General features: G+C 33.5%; 1 protein-coding gene across 2 annotated transcripts in view; it reads right to left on the minus strand.

The window, feature by feature from the left end:
* Positions 1–1,678: 1,678 nt before the first annotated feature.
* The window catches only part of zranb3 (zinc finger, RAN-binding domain containing 3), a 79,314-nt gene continuing 66,802 nt past the window's right edge, over positions 1,679–14,190 (minus strand). The window contains exons 19-22 of one of the 2 annotated variants that reach the window (XM_058759639.1): positions 10,808–10,942; positions 6,968–7,307; positions 2,804–2,935; positions 1,679–2,371 (exon numbers count right to left, since the gene is read on the minus strand). In XM_058759639.1, the coding sequence (XP_058615622.1) occupies positions 2,273–2,371; positions 2,804–2,935; positions 6,968–7,307; positions 10,808–10,942 (706 nt within the window). In that variant the 3' untranslated portion in view covers positions 1,679–2,272. The remainder of the gene's footprint in view (positions 2,372–2,803; positions 2,936–6,967; positions 7,308–10,807; positions 10,943–14,190) is intronic. The other variant, XM_058759640.1, reaches the window with a different exon arrangement.

A 14,190-nucleotide genomic window follows, 5' to 3' on the forward strand; every position in this document is an offset into this window, starting at 1 on the left:
CCACTAACCTTTCATTGGAGAATAAGAATTTAAAATGGGGGGAAATATCATTATGAAATGTTTTTCTCAAATACACGGACAAAATTATCGGCACCCCTAGAAATTCTTATGAGTAAAATATCTGTGAAGTATATTCCCATTCATATTCACAGTTTTGAGCACTCCAGGGTGATTATGAACATGAAATTATCCAGCCATAGCTTCCTGTTTCACAGAAATATAAATAGGAGGGAAAACAAAGCCCAAATTCCCTTAATCATCCATCACAATGAGAAAAACCAAATAATATATTTCTGATGTGCAGCAAAAGATAATTGAGCTTCACAAATTAGTGAAGTGGCTTTAAGAAAAGAGCTAGAGCAGTGAAAATTCCCATCCCCTACATCACCACATGTTGTTCAAATGGGTTTCAAGAAAAGTTCTCCTCGCTCATCCAAAAACAAACTCCAGCATATTCAGTTATCAGACATGACTAGAACTTCAAATATGACTGGCTTCTATGGTCAGATGAAACAAAAAAATGAGTTTTTTTAGCAGCAAACACTCAAGATGGGTTTGGTGAACACAGTACTCCATGTGTACAATGAAATATACTGCTGTATTTTTGATGTTGTGGGCCTATATTTCTGCTGGAGGTCCTGGACATCTTGTTTAGACACATGGCATCATGGATTCTATCAAATACCAACAGATAAAAAATCAATAAGTGACTGACTCTGTTAGAAATCTCATAATGGGTCATGTTTGGATCTTCCAACCGCACAATAATCCAAACACAAACCTCAAAAATAACACAAAAATGGGTCACTGAGCACAAAACCATGCTTCTGCTGGCCATTCCAGTCCTCTGACCTGAACCCTGTAGAAAATGAGTGAAGTGAACTGAAGAGAAGAAGCACCAACATGGAGCTGTGAATCTAAAGGGTCTGGAGTGATTCTGGATGAAGGAATGATCTCTGATCTCTTGTCAGGTGTCTCTAACCTCATCAGGCATTATAGGAGAACATTTTGAGCTGTTAAACTGGCAAATGGAGGTTTCAAAAAGTATTGAATAAAAGAGTGCCGTTAATTGTGGCCGATGTGTATTAGAGAAAAACATTTATTTCATTATGATATTTCCCCCCATTTTAAATTCATATTCTCCAATGAAAGGTTAGATTTTTGTAATTAAAAAAAAAAAAAAAAAAAAAAGATCAAAAGGATTAACAATTCAGATTTATTTCCACAGCCTTCTTTGATCATATTTACCAAGGGTACCAACAATTCTGACCAATATATATATATATATATATATATATATATATATATATATATATATATATATATACATATATATATATATATATATATATATATATATATATATATATATATATATATATATATATATATATATATATATATATATATATATATATATATATATATATATATATATACACACACACACACACATGTATGTATATAATTAAATTAAATATTCATTATTATTTTCATGATTACTATTGTTTTATTTATTTTAAGTACATAAGCATGGAAAAGAGAGAGCTTTTATTTGACTCATTTAGTTGGGTAATGTTTCTCTCCAGTTGAATTTGAACACATTCGAAACACTATCAAGATAGTATAAAACGACACCATGAATCAAATCAAACGTGAAGCTGTCTCAAATGTGCATGCAACAAACATCCCTGTCTCTTGTACATGCATTCAGCAGTATAAGAATAACCCACCCTGCATCTCGTGCCAATCTGCCTCTCAGTGTCTCTCGTGTAGGAGAGATAAGCTTTATCACGCTCTATAGACACTGGTGAAAGTGAACATCCTGTCCTGCCTGACTGCTGCTCCACACAGCCTCCTATCTCTGCACTGACCCAAAAAACCCAGCAGACACTGGAAACATCTCACGCCAACACATCCTGCGGCGCTAGCGTTAAACCTGCAACACATAGTTCACCATCCAAAGAGTTAGTTTTACACGCAGAACAAAATGAACTCTTTTTATTTAAATGCAGAACATGACGACTGAATGTGAATGTAGCATGTTTATTTAGTGACTTTATTTAATTTATGGTTGAACACATTGAATATAAAAGTTATTTTGTCTCTTGCTGAGAGCAGTGATTAAAAACAGCTACCCAATCGGCTAAATTACAATCCTCAAACGCTGCAGATGTTGGTAAATAACGCCTCTGACATGGAAAACGCAGGAGGGTCATTTCCAAGGCAACAGCTCTGAATATGTGTTTTTAATAGTTGCAGACTGAACGGTTCATTTCTTGACAAAGAATCGCGTGATGTCAGAGGCCAGTTTGGAGGCGGCTTGGTCTCGTTTCATCTGACTTCTGTCTTTGGCTTGCTGTGCGGTCCTCTGCAAAACAAACCCACCACAGATTCACCACGAAATACTACAATGCTGAATATAAATGTAAAAATTAAATAATGGTAATTAAATTCTGACTTTATTTTAAACAATAAAAACAACCATTTAATGTTTTAATCATTAAAAACAATAAAATAAAACAATATACTTTATTATTATTATTGTATTATATTTATATAAATAAAACAATACTTATAAAATATTTATAATGCATTTAAAATGTTTCAAACTAATAAATATGAAACTATATAGTAAATATTATTATTATTATTATTATTGTTGTTTAAAATATTTATATAAATAAATACATAAATATTTTATAAATTAAAATATTTTTATTTTAAAATAAATTACATAAATACAAAATAAATTCCACATATGTATTTGTGTGTGTGTGTGTGTGTGGATGAAATACTGTACCATCCGATGGCAGACGGTACAAAGGGTTTGAAGGTTCTCGAGGGAACACTGTCCTCCTCCTCTGTACACGGGGTTAATGTGGTCCACCTGCCAGAAATGTCCTTCAACGGGACTCTGAATCATTTCATTCAGCTACAACATGCAAACACAGACAATGTCAGACAAATCAAATAGATCTTCAAATATTTATCTCATGACTGATACAATACAGATTATTTAAATGCCAATAACCGATATGCAGAACGGTTTAATTTTATTTACCGATTTGCTGCTTTTTAGAACAAAACTAAAATTGTATAAAAAAATAACTAAACAAAAACAACACTATTTGTTATTAATATTTTGTATTTTTTTCCCCATAAAATTACTGATATCAAAAATTTGTATTTGCATCAATTTATTACAAATATTGTTGAAACCATTAATAATAATAATACAAATACTGTTATTACTAATAATTTATAAATACAAAATTAACTTAAAATTGTTGTAATCATTAATAATAATAATAATAATAATAATAAATAATTATTAACAGCAACAATAATTCAATAAAATATCGTTCTGTCTTCTATTATTAACATTCTTCTCTTATTAAAATAATACTTAATATGCAGAACCTATTTTATTTATTGATATGCTGCTTTTTAGAACAAAAACGTAATTTGTATAACAATAACTAAACAACACTGGTGAATATAAACCTAACAGACCACTCAGATCATTAGGATCGAGTCAGTTAGAAATACCAAGGGTTCACACAAAACAAGGGGAGTCCACTTTTAGCTATTATGCCACCCGCAGTTGGAATCAGCTTCCAGAAGAGATCAGATATGCTAAAACATTAGCCCCATTTAAATCCAGACTCAAAACTCATCTTTTTAGCTGTGCATTTGTTAAATGAGCACTGTGCTACGTCTGAACTGACTGCACTATGTATAATCACTTTCTATTCTTAAATGTTTTAAATTCTTTTTAAATCACTTTGTTTTTATTGTTGTGATTATTATTATTTTTTAATTTCTTGTTATTATTATTATTATTTTTAATGACTATTTCACTTCCTTTTATGTAAAGCACTTTGAATTACCACTGTGTATGAAATGTGCTATATAAATAAACTTGCCTTGCCTTGCCTAACACATTATTATTATAACAATATTTTTTTAAATATTGTTACATTTTTTATTAACAGCAAGTATGTCATTATTATTAACAATTTAATAAAATGCTGTTATTAATATTTCATAAAAATACTGATATCAAAAATGTGTATTTGTATCAACAATTCACAAATATTGTTAAAACCATTAACAATAATAAAAATACTGTTATTATTAATAACTTAAAATTAAAATTGTTGTAATCATTGATAAGTGAAAAATAGTAATAATATGTTTATTAACAGCAACAATCATTCAATAAAATATAATTCTGTCTTCTATTATTAACATTCTTCTCTTATAAAAAAATAACACAATAAAAACATTGCTATTATTAATAAAAATTTAAAATGTATATAAAAGTGTTGTAATCACTAATAATAATTACTCAATGTTTTATAATTATTAACATAATTAATTAATAATTAAAATTATAAGTATTATTCTAAAAAGTAATACAATATAATTTTAATTATTTATAGGAACCACCACAACTTGAATAATTTTATAAAAAACTTTATTATTATTAGTTTTTTTTATTTATATATTTTTATTTTATTTATTTTTTTATATAAGTGGTTTTGGGCTATATTATATATCTAACAGTTAAACTTAAATTGACACTGTTGTTTCCTGTTGAACGCAATATTCAAAAAGAATTGAAACTACTGATAATCGACGAATACTGATAATAATCCAAGTCTGAGTCTATCTTTTAAAGAATACAGCACTTGAAAGTCTCCACCACCCAGAGAGAGTCTGGAGAGTGTCTTAACAGTAGTGTTGCTGCTGTGTGTAGATCCTTTTTAGTCCTGTTGTTTTATTGAACCGCTACATGAAAGCGCTCAGAATAGCCCGTCGGGAAACTCTAGGAAGCGTAATTCCCTTTATTCCAGCAGACCGCCGTGGCGAAGGACTCCAGGTGTTCAGCAGGATTAAAGCTGGAGAGGAAATCACGAGTGAACGATCAACGCTGGGAACGCGAGGCCCAAGCCCAAGCGCTGGCATTTCAGCGCTCGCGCTCTCTGGAGAAAACCCAATCAATCCGCTCCTTCCCCCCTCAACAGAGCCGGCCGATAATTATCCTGAATCTCAAGAGTCATGGACGATAACCTCGCGCTACCAGAGTGGGAAGCTTCCTTACTGGACCTTGGGCGTCGATAAGTCAAAGCGTACGCGCCAAAACACATGCTAATGCTAGGAAACGGCAAACGTGCACGAAGGTTTCCCCGTAACAATGCTTTGCGTGTACGACAGCGGGCTTGTTTGTGCATCGAGGGCACTTGGAGCTTAAAGCGCATTATCGATCAGGCCGCTACCGCTCGGGGCTCTAACAGAAAAGCCGAACAAAAATCAAACCTGCACCTCGTAGCAATGCACTGTGGGAAAAATCAATGGCAATCTGACAGACTAGGCGTTGTGTTAACGCTGGATGCTCCGGGGAGGAAAGGACGGCTGTGTGTGTGAGTGTGAACGGCACTGATGATAACTCTATAGAGAGAGTCAGAGAGCAGACGCCCAAGGCCGCTAAGCTCTTATTGCTTCTGCAAGCTAAACAGGCCATCTTTATTTATCTTTCTCTGTAAGCAATATTTTTTCAATAAAATGCAGCGTCTGCTGAGTTACTCGCGAATGTTTGGGTATAATTCCGGCTAATGTGCTTTTGGAAGCGACTAATGCGCGCTTTTTCTCAAACTCTGGCCAACTTCCCAGACGAAATTAGTCCTGGTGCTGCGTACACCTCACACAGAATCTACCAGAGGAAGTTCTTGAGCAGGAGCTACGAGGAGGGTAATCGACTACTTTTGTGGACACGGATAAAACTCAGAGATGATTTTTTTAAAAGATTTTTAAAGATGATTCTAAAAATAAGAAAAAGATCTATGAAGAGTAGATGATGATGCTGCTAATGATAATTAATGCCTATTATTATTAATAATAATAATGAATAATTAAGTTATAAACAATTCCTACAAATATTTTATTATCATTATTAAAAATATTTGATGATATTTGAATGATAATAATATTTGTGGCATATTTATTAACAATAACAATAGCTATTTATAATAAAATAACATTATTAAAAACAATGACAATAAATAGTAAAATATGCCATTAATAATAATATTATTAATATTTTGAGGCATATTTAGGCAAGCATTACATTTAAGACATTTCAATTAAATGCCTTTATTATTATTGTTATTAAAAATGATGATAATAATACTACTTTTTAACAACAATAACAACAACCATAATTTATTATTTTTATTAATATTCTGAGGCATATTTAGGTAAGCATGACATTTTTAAAACATTTAATCTGAAATGCTTTTATTATTATTATTAAAAATAATGATGATGATAATTTATAATTTTGTGGCATCTTTAGTTTTTTAAATTAGTAAAAATATTATTTGTAGCACATTTATTATTATAATTTATTATTATTACTATTGCTATTATTATTACGGATTATTTCTGGTTGTTAACAACAGCAATAATAATAATAGTGGCTACTATTTTTAACATTGACAAATAATAACAAAATGCCACAAATATTGTTGATATTATTTTTGTGGTGTATTTATGCAAGCATTACATTTTTAAGAAGGCATTTCAACTTAAAACTACTAAAAGTAATAAATAACAATGGTGGTGTGTTTTAAAAAAAAAAAAAAATACAATCTACAAAAGGGGATAATTTAAAAAACAATGTAGAGTGCAGTGTCTTTATTTTTTGTGTTATTTATTCTAGTCTTGACATCGAATAGCTGGGAGAGTGCTGTGACTGATTTAATTAAGGTAAAAATACTAAAACTGTATTGCGCATTGCATTTCAGTTTTAAAAAAAGACCAGAATATGAACATTGAAGAGTTTGGGCAACTTTAGCATGTAATATTTCAGCGAAAAGCAAGAAAGAAAGCAAGCAAGCAAGCAAGCAAGCAAGCAAATATCGCCAAATATGCAGATGAGGCTCCTAGAAATGAGCCCAACCTGTTTGAGAGGGAGTTGTGCCAGCCAGGTGTTGTCCAGTATCTCCTTGCGGTGTGTGCACGGGGCGTCCCGGACCTGCACGTACAGCTGGTGGGCATTGAGTCCACAGTGCTGACACACACCCTGCTCCGTCTCCAGCACACGGGCGCGCATGTAGCCCTGATTGGAGCGCAGCTGGAAGTCCTCCATACAGGCAGGGCTGCAGAAGCCTCCTGCCCAGCCGCGGTGCTCCCCGCTGGGCTTCTGGCAGGACAGACACAGGGGGGTCCCGGCCGAGTCCACGGCCTGCAGGTAACCGGCTGTAGTGTTTGTCTGAACACACACAGAGCTCTCGGCTTCTCTGCAGACACAAACACACATTAGCAAGTAGATTTGCACAATTTCTGAAGAAATATATAAATGGTGCTGGTCTGTAAAAAACACTTGCTGCTATATGTTTATAGGGTGTTCTTGGTTGGTTGCTATATATACATATACATACACACACACACACACACACACACACACATACACATACACATACACATATATATATATATATATATATATATATATATATACACATACACACTCTTCTGAATATGAATGTTGTGTCTGGAACCAAGAACTGAAACTTGTCATGGCACTTGTATACTGCTGCACTCTCGATGGTCTCATTGCTTCTATTGTTCTCATATTGTACGTCGCTTTGGATAAAAGCGTCTGCTAAAATGTAAATGTGTCTAATTGTCAAATCCCTTTGAGAAATCTGAGATTGTTTTACTGATAGATTTGCACTTTTAGAGTTATTTAGATTGCAAAAAAAGCCACAAATAACAATTATGCATTATTTAAAAATAATAAAATAATTTCATTTTTAAATCAACAGTTATCAGAAACAATTTAATTTGTGACTATATTCCAAAAAAGCACAAATATGGCACATTATTATTACTATTATGAGTAGGCCTATAATATTTGCATGTGTACACAGTTATCAGACCTTATATAAAATATTTTAATACAAAACAATATTGTGACTAATTATATGGTAAGAAACTGCATAAAATATGGCACATAAAAACAATGTTAATAACAAGAATTATTAATATTTTTAACAATAATAACTAAATAGCTTTAATAACAATAATAATAGCAATTATTCCTATTATACAACTTTTTTAAAGTTTATAAAATTGGTTATATATATATATATATATATAAAATATTAATTAGTTAAGTTATTATTAGTAAATTAGTATTAGTAATATACATATTTATTATGTTTCAAAAAGCATTAAAAATGCATACAATTATTTATCTTTGGAAAAAAATTGGATAAATGTGGCAATAATAATAATAATAATAATAATAATAATACAAAAATTATTAGTTATTATTATTAGTAATATACATAATGTATCATTCCAAATAACATAAATAAGACGATGCAAAAATGGCAGAAAAAGCACAACAACAACAAAAAAAACCCCTGCAAAAATGTGGCAATAAAAAATATTATTATTATTATTATCCAAATGTTTTTTGTTCCAAAAAGCATAAATAAAACAATACAAAAATTGCAACAATTAAAAATGCATAAAACTATTAATATTTGGAAAGAAAACTCCAGCAAAAATGTGGCAATAATAAAAATATATTATTATTATTATCCATATGTATTTTTTGTTCCAAAAAAAAAAAAAAACGATACATAAAAACCAGTTCTTAGTTACTTAACCTGAAATAAACTGCTAAAAAAAAAAAAATAAATAAAAATCACCAGGGTAACATGTGCTAACCATTACACTGTGGCATATTCTTTCGCTAACCCATTTTAATGTTAACACGCATGTATGTACAAAACTAGTCTTGACCACACTAACTAGTCTAAACTTCACCAGGAACGACTCTCTCTCTAGTCATCCATCAGTTCTCACTTTCTCTTTCTCTCTCTTCCTGGTTTCTTCCTCTTTTCTCCCCATCGCCTAAAAATATCCAGCCCCAGACAGCGCTCAGTACGTCGCAATTTTTTCCTCCCGCGGTTTCCATGGCGACGCCGCAGCACTCGCGTGTGTGTGTGGATTAAGCCCTTATCCTCTGCACTAAGCATTCTTGAACACACTCCACACACACACTCATATCGCAGCTTTACAAGGTTAACCGTTCGCTGCTACACACATAATTACATGCCGAAATGCACTTGCAAAGTAAATTGTCACTCGCTGTACAATATATATATATATATATATATTTTTTTTTTTTGCAGGAGTGATGCAAATTCATAAATATGTATCTGTCAGCGACAGTCTCCACCCTGACCGCGGGAGCAAAGCCAAGTGAAAAACATATATATTCATTTCCATTTGTGGATTAGCTACACCTGGGGCAGCAGCCGTCGCGGTTTGAGATCTCATCGTGCGACAACAAAGTCTGATGACTTTCTCACGCAGCCACAAAGTACGAGAGGAAACAGCTGTCACATATGATCAAAAAGCCACAGCGCGGCTGACAGGGCCCATGCACGCGAGTGTGTTGATGACTTCATCAGCTATTGCCGCGTTATTGCCTCGTTCTCGCTGTCGAGAACTCGCTGAGATCACGCGTGTGGCCGCTTCACCAAACTCAGTCCGTTGAAGGAGTTAGTGTTTGAAATGCTCACTGGTCGATAAGTGGGTGTTGCTATGTGGTTGCTAGAGTGTTATAAGTGTTTTTACTGCATTGCTATGACACTTTTGATGGTCGTTCTTGATGGTTGTCTTCTGAAGGATTTAACATTTGAAATGCTCACTATAGTTAAACAGGTGTTGATATGTGGTTGCCAGGGTACTATGAGTGTTTTACTGCATTGCTATGCAGTTGCTATGATGTTTTTGATGGTTGTTCTAGATGGTCGTCTTCTGAAGGATTTAACGTTTGAAATACTCACTAGTTGATAACCAGGTGATGCTATGTGGTTGCTAGGGTGTTATGAGTGGTTGCTAGGGTTTTATGAATGTTTTACTGCATTGCTATGCAGTTGCTATGATGTTTTTGATGGTTGTTCTAGATGGTCGTCTTCTGAAGGATTTAACGTTTGAAATACTCACTAGTTGATAACCAGGTGATGCTATGTTGTTGCTAGGGTGTTATGAGGAGTAGCTAGGATGTTATGAGTGTTTAACGGTGTTGCCATAATGTTTTTAATGGTTGTTCTTTGCTGATTGTCTTCTGAAAGATTTAACGTTTGAAATACTCGCTAGTATTTCTAGTATCTCAACTAGTTGATAACCAGGTGATGCTATGTGGTTGCTAGGGTGTTATGAGTGGTTGCTAGGATTTTATGAATGTTTTACTGTGTTGCTATGCAGTTGCTATGATGTTTTTGATGGTTGTTCTTGATGGTCGTCTTCTGAAGGATTTAACGTTTGAAATACTCACTAGTTGATAACCAGGTGATGCTATGTGGTTGCTAGGGTGTTATGAGTGGTTGCTAGGGTGTTATGGGTGGCTTTTACTGCGTAACTATGCAGTTGCTATGATGTTGTTGAAGGTGGTGGTTGTCTAATTAATAGTTTCAATAAGCAGAAATAATAATAATAAAAAAAAAAAAAATCAATAAATCTTAATTTGTGACTTTCTATTGTAAAAAACAAATGGCACATATCATTACTATTACTTTTAGCGTTATACAAATGGAATTTTCAAAAAGCAAAAATAAAATGACAATTTTTGCATAAGTTATCACATAAAAACAAGCTGCCATTTGTAACTATTGTTGTGACATCAATTAATAATATTAATAACTAAATTTGTATAGCAATAACGTCAACAAAAATAACAGTTATTATTATTATTATTAAGTGTTATGGCTGGTCAGACCTGTTGCTGGGGTCAGTAGGTTTGGATGAGGATTGTCTTTTCGGACTGTTGTCCTTGCTGATGATGCGGAGAGCTCCGCCCTCTTTCTGGGCCACAGCGATGGAGGTCTGAGCTACATCCTGTCTGGAGAGATACCTGACAGAGAGAGAGAGAGAGAGAGACAGTGAGGAACACTGAGTGCCAGAAAGGGAACATCGTGGTGGCATGAAGAGGGCAGTACAGTATCTGCTACCAGAAAGAGCACACAGAGCTGATGTTTGTGTAACAGAACAGCAAACTGATGCTTGTAATGCGTCGAAAAATCCTCAAATAAAACGTATTAAATTAAAAACTACCTCACCAATCATCTCACATTATTCATAGCCTCAGGTGAAACTTCTGCAGAAATCAACTAAAAGATATTGCAGAAACAGAAAAAAATAAATAAATAAAATTAAAACCCACATGAATAAGACTGAAGAATTGGGTGAAAAAAAACCTTTATTATTATTATTATTTTTATTGATTAAAATACAAAAATATAAGAATATATATATATATATATTTTAATTTCAAGAAATATAAAATAAAAATTAAATAATTGTATTTATTTTAAAATAAAATAAATACAATTAAATAGATTAACTTTAAACAATATAACATTTAAAAATACATAAATATACATATAATATAATATAAAATATAGTTTAGCTCAGTGTAATTTATTTGGAAAGAATTTGACATATTTTCCATTTTTTATTTCAAATAAATGCTGTTATTTTGACCTTTCTAATTATCAAAGAATCCTGAAAAAAAAAAAAAGTATAATGGTATCTACAAAAATATTATTATCAACATATTAGAATGATTTCTGAAGGATCATGTGACACTGAAAATTCAGCTTTGCATCACAGGAATAAATTTAACAGGGTTCCTACCCATTTTCCATTTTAAAATTCCATATTTTTCCAGACTCAAATTTCCAAACCTCTCAGTAGATTTTTGGACTATATTTAGCATAAATGATTAATAGAGCATTATTTTCAGCTTTATATTTGGTATATAGTACAGTCATCTGTCATTATTTTTATTTTCTCAGGGTTTTTTTCATTTATTTTCTTGAAGTGACAACCTACGGAGTCCCTAAAATAAAAAGAGAATAATAATAAAAAAATACAGACTTTTACGAAACAATTCACATGCACATAGAATTTTTTTTTGCATGCTTAATGCATTAAAATTTCTAGTTTTATATAACCTATTTTCTTTGTTCATCACTGTGAATAAAACGAGAACATGGATGCACATGAATTAACAGAGGCTTTCATTAGGGCAGTATGCAATATTTAAAGGCCTCAGGTCTCTTTAACACATACTTTGTGGAGGCCAAGAAACCACACCGCGAAATGGGCTGATGTCACAATAGGTGGCTCAGTGTGCATTGTCCTATATGCTAAGTTTAATGGTTTCTCATGCGCACACAAAAGTCTGTATATTTTTTATTTTGCAAAGGTCCTTGAGGCTATGTAATACGGTGCTAAGAATATTGTAAGAAGAATGCCAAAATGGTTATTACCTGCATTTTGCATAATCAAAACGTGTAGGGCTGCAACAACGAATCGATAAAATCGATACGTACTACCGGCACATCCGGGAACGTAACTGTCAATTTCGTCACCGCCCCTTTTTGGGGGAAAATAAACTAGACTTCCCATAGACTTCAATACAAAATAGCGGCAAAAAGCAACGTCCGTACACAGCCGGCAGGCGTGAATAACTTAAGAAATCACTCAGATTAAACATGTCAAGTAATTATATGTCCACCCTGCCTGCCATAGAGCGTGAAAGATACATCCACAAACTTAATTTGGTCAATTTAAAAACTCATTATCCCAGCGTCAAATTGGTGTAACAACCCCACCCAGTGGCCAGAGGTGTCTTACCGGACATTTACTCGTACCTAATCTAATCACCAGGTAAGCCAGTGAATGATTTTACTTCGTATTTGAAAGTAAACATCTTTAAATGTATATATTAGTATTGAGTGCACTTTTCTGTCCAGCCATACAACTAACGTTAGCCTGGCTTGGCTTTCGATAGCATCATCCGTAATTCATGATATTTCCATAACAGCAAGATATGGATGATGATGGCAGGTAGCCTGGGCTAAATTTGGGTTTTTACAAACATTATTGGTGCACCCAACCACACAACAACTCTTTGGCATGTTGTAAGGTTAGTCCACTTCCTCGATCCGATGCTGTATAGCGGTTTGTTTTCCCCCAAAAGTGGGCGTGAACCTGTTCAGAGACATTCTATGACGTTGCGCCGGTTGTGAGTATAAAAATCGATTACTAAAAGAGTTGGCAAAGAATTTCATAATCGATTCGTTGTGTCGCGCGACGCGGAGACGTTTGATTATTAAAAAATAAATAAATAAATTAAAAAAAACTTTAGTTGAGCGCGGAGTGGAGTAAACACACTCGGTCTCTCTCGCGCACTGACGCTAGCAGAGTTCGGCGCCTCATAGACAGGCGGAGCAAAAATAAAAAAAAAACGAGCGGAGGTAGAGGAAAGATACATGGTGGAGGGAGAGAAATCCGTGCGACCCAAGTCATCCAAGGTGTGGGAGCATTTCACACTAAATAAACAGAAAAAGTGTGTTAACTGCAAAATATGCAAAAGCGACATGGCATGGCACGGGAGCAGGGGCGCGGCGTTTGCGTATGGCAGAGTATGGCAGTTTCCATACCCTAGCCCAGTCAGGTGCTGTGAAAAATTATCCAAACTTGAGTTATTATTATTTTAAATCAGAGGGTTTTAAAAAATAGTTAACCAATGATAAGCATTAAAAAGAGCTTGTCAGTAAAACTTCGTAACGCCATTGGATCATCAAGCTCTCAGCGAAACCTCGTACCTTCACCCCGCCTCCATTCAGATGGACGCGCCGCGCACAGCCTGGAGGAGACAGATCTCCGCTTTTTCGCAACGCAATTGCATTGCAAGACTAAAGACACGTTTTTATTCACTCGCCTTTTTTGGACCATTCATTTTTCAATCTGTTGTCATGTATAGCTACACTGCAATAAAAGCTTTTCTTACTTAGTAATTTTGTCTCGTTTCCAGTCCAAATATCTAAAAAAATCTTAAATCAAGATTACTAGAAAAATGGCATGAGAAAATTAAGTGATGCTTAAAACTTCTGTTTGAGATTATATCTCATTAAGATTATTTTTCTTACCCCATTGGCAGATAATTTTGCTTGTTTTAAGCAAACAATCACTTAATTTTGAGGTGTTTTTTTTAGAAAACAAGACAATTTCTTATGCTATTTCATGTGTCTAGTAAATGTATCTTGATTTAAGAATTTTTTTAGATATTTGGACTGAAAACAGGACAAAACT

Source organism: Onychostoma macrolepis, chromosome 22 (genome assembly GCF_012432095.1).
Source record: "Onychostoma macrolepis isolate SWU-2019 chromosome 22, ASM1243209v1, whole genome shotgun sequence".
In the NCBI taxonomy this organism is placed as follows: Eukaryota; Metazoa; Chordata; class Actinopteri; order Cypriniformes; family Cyprinidae; genus Onychostoma; species Onychostoma macrolepis.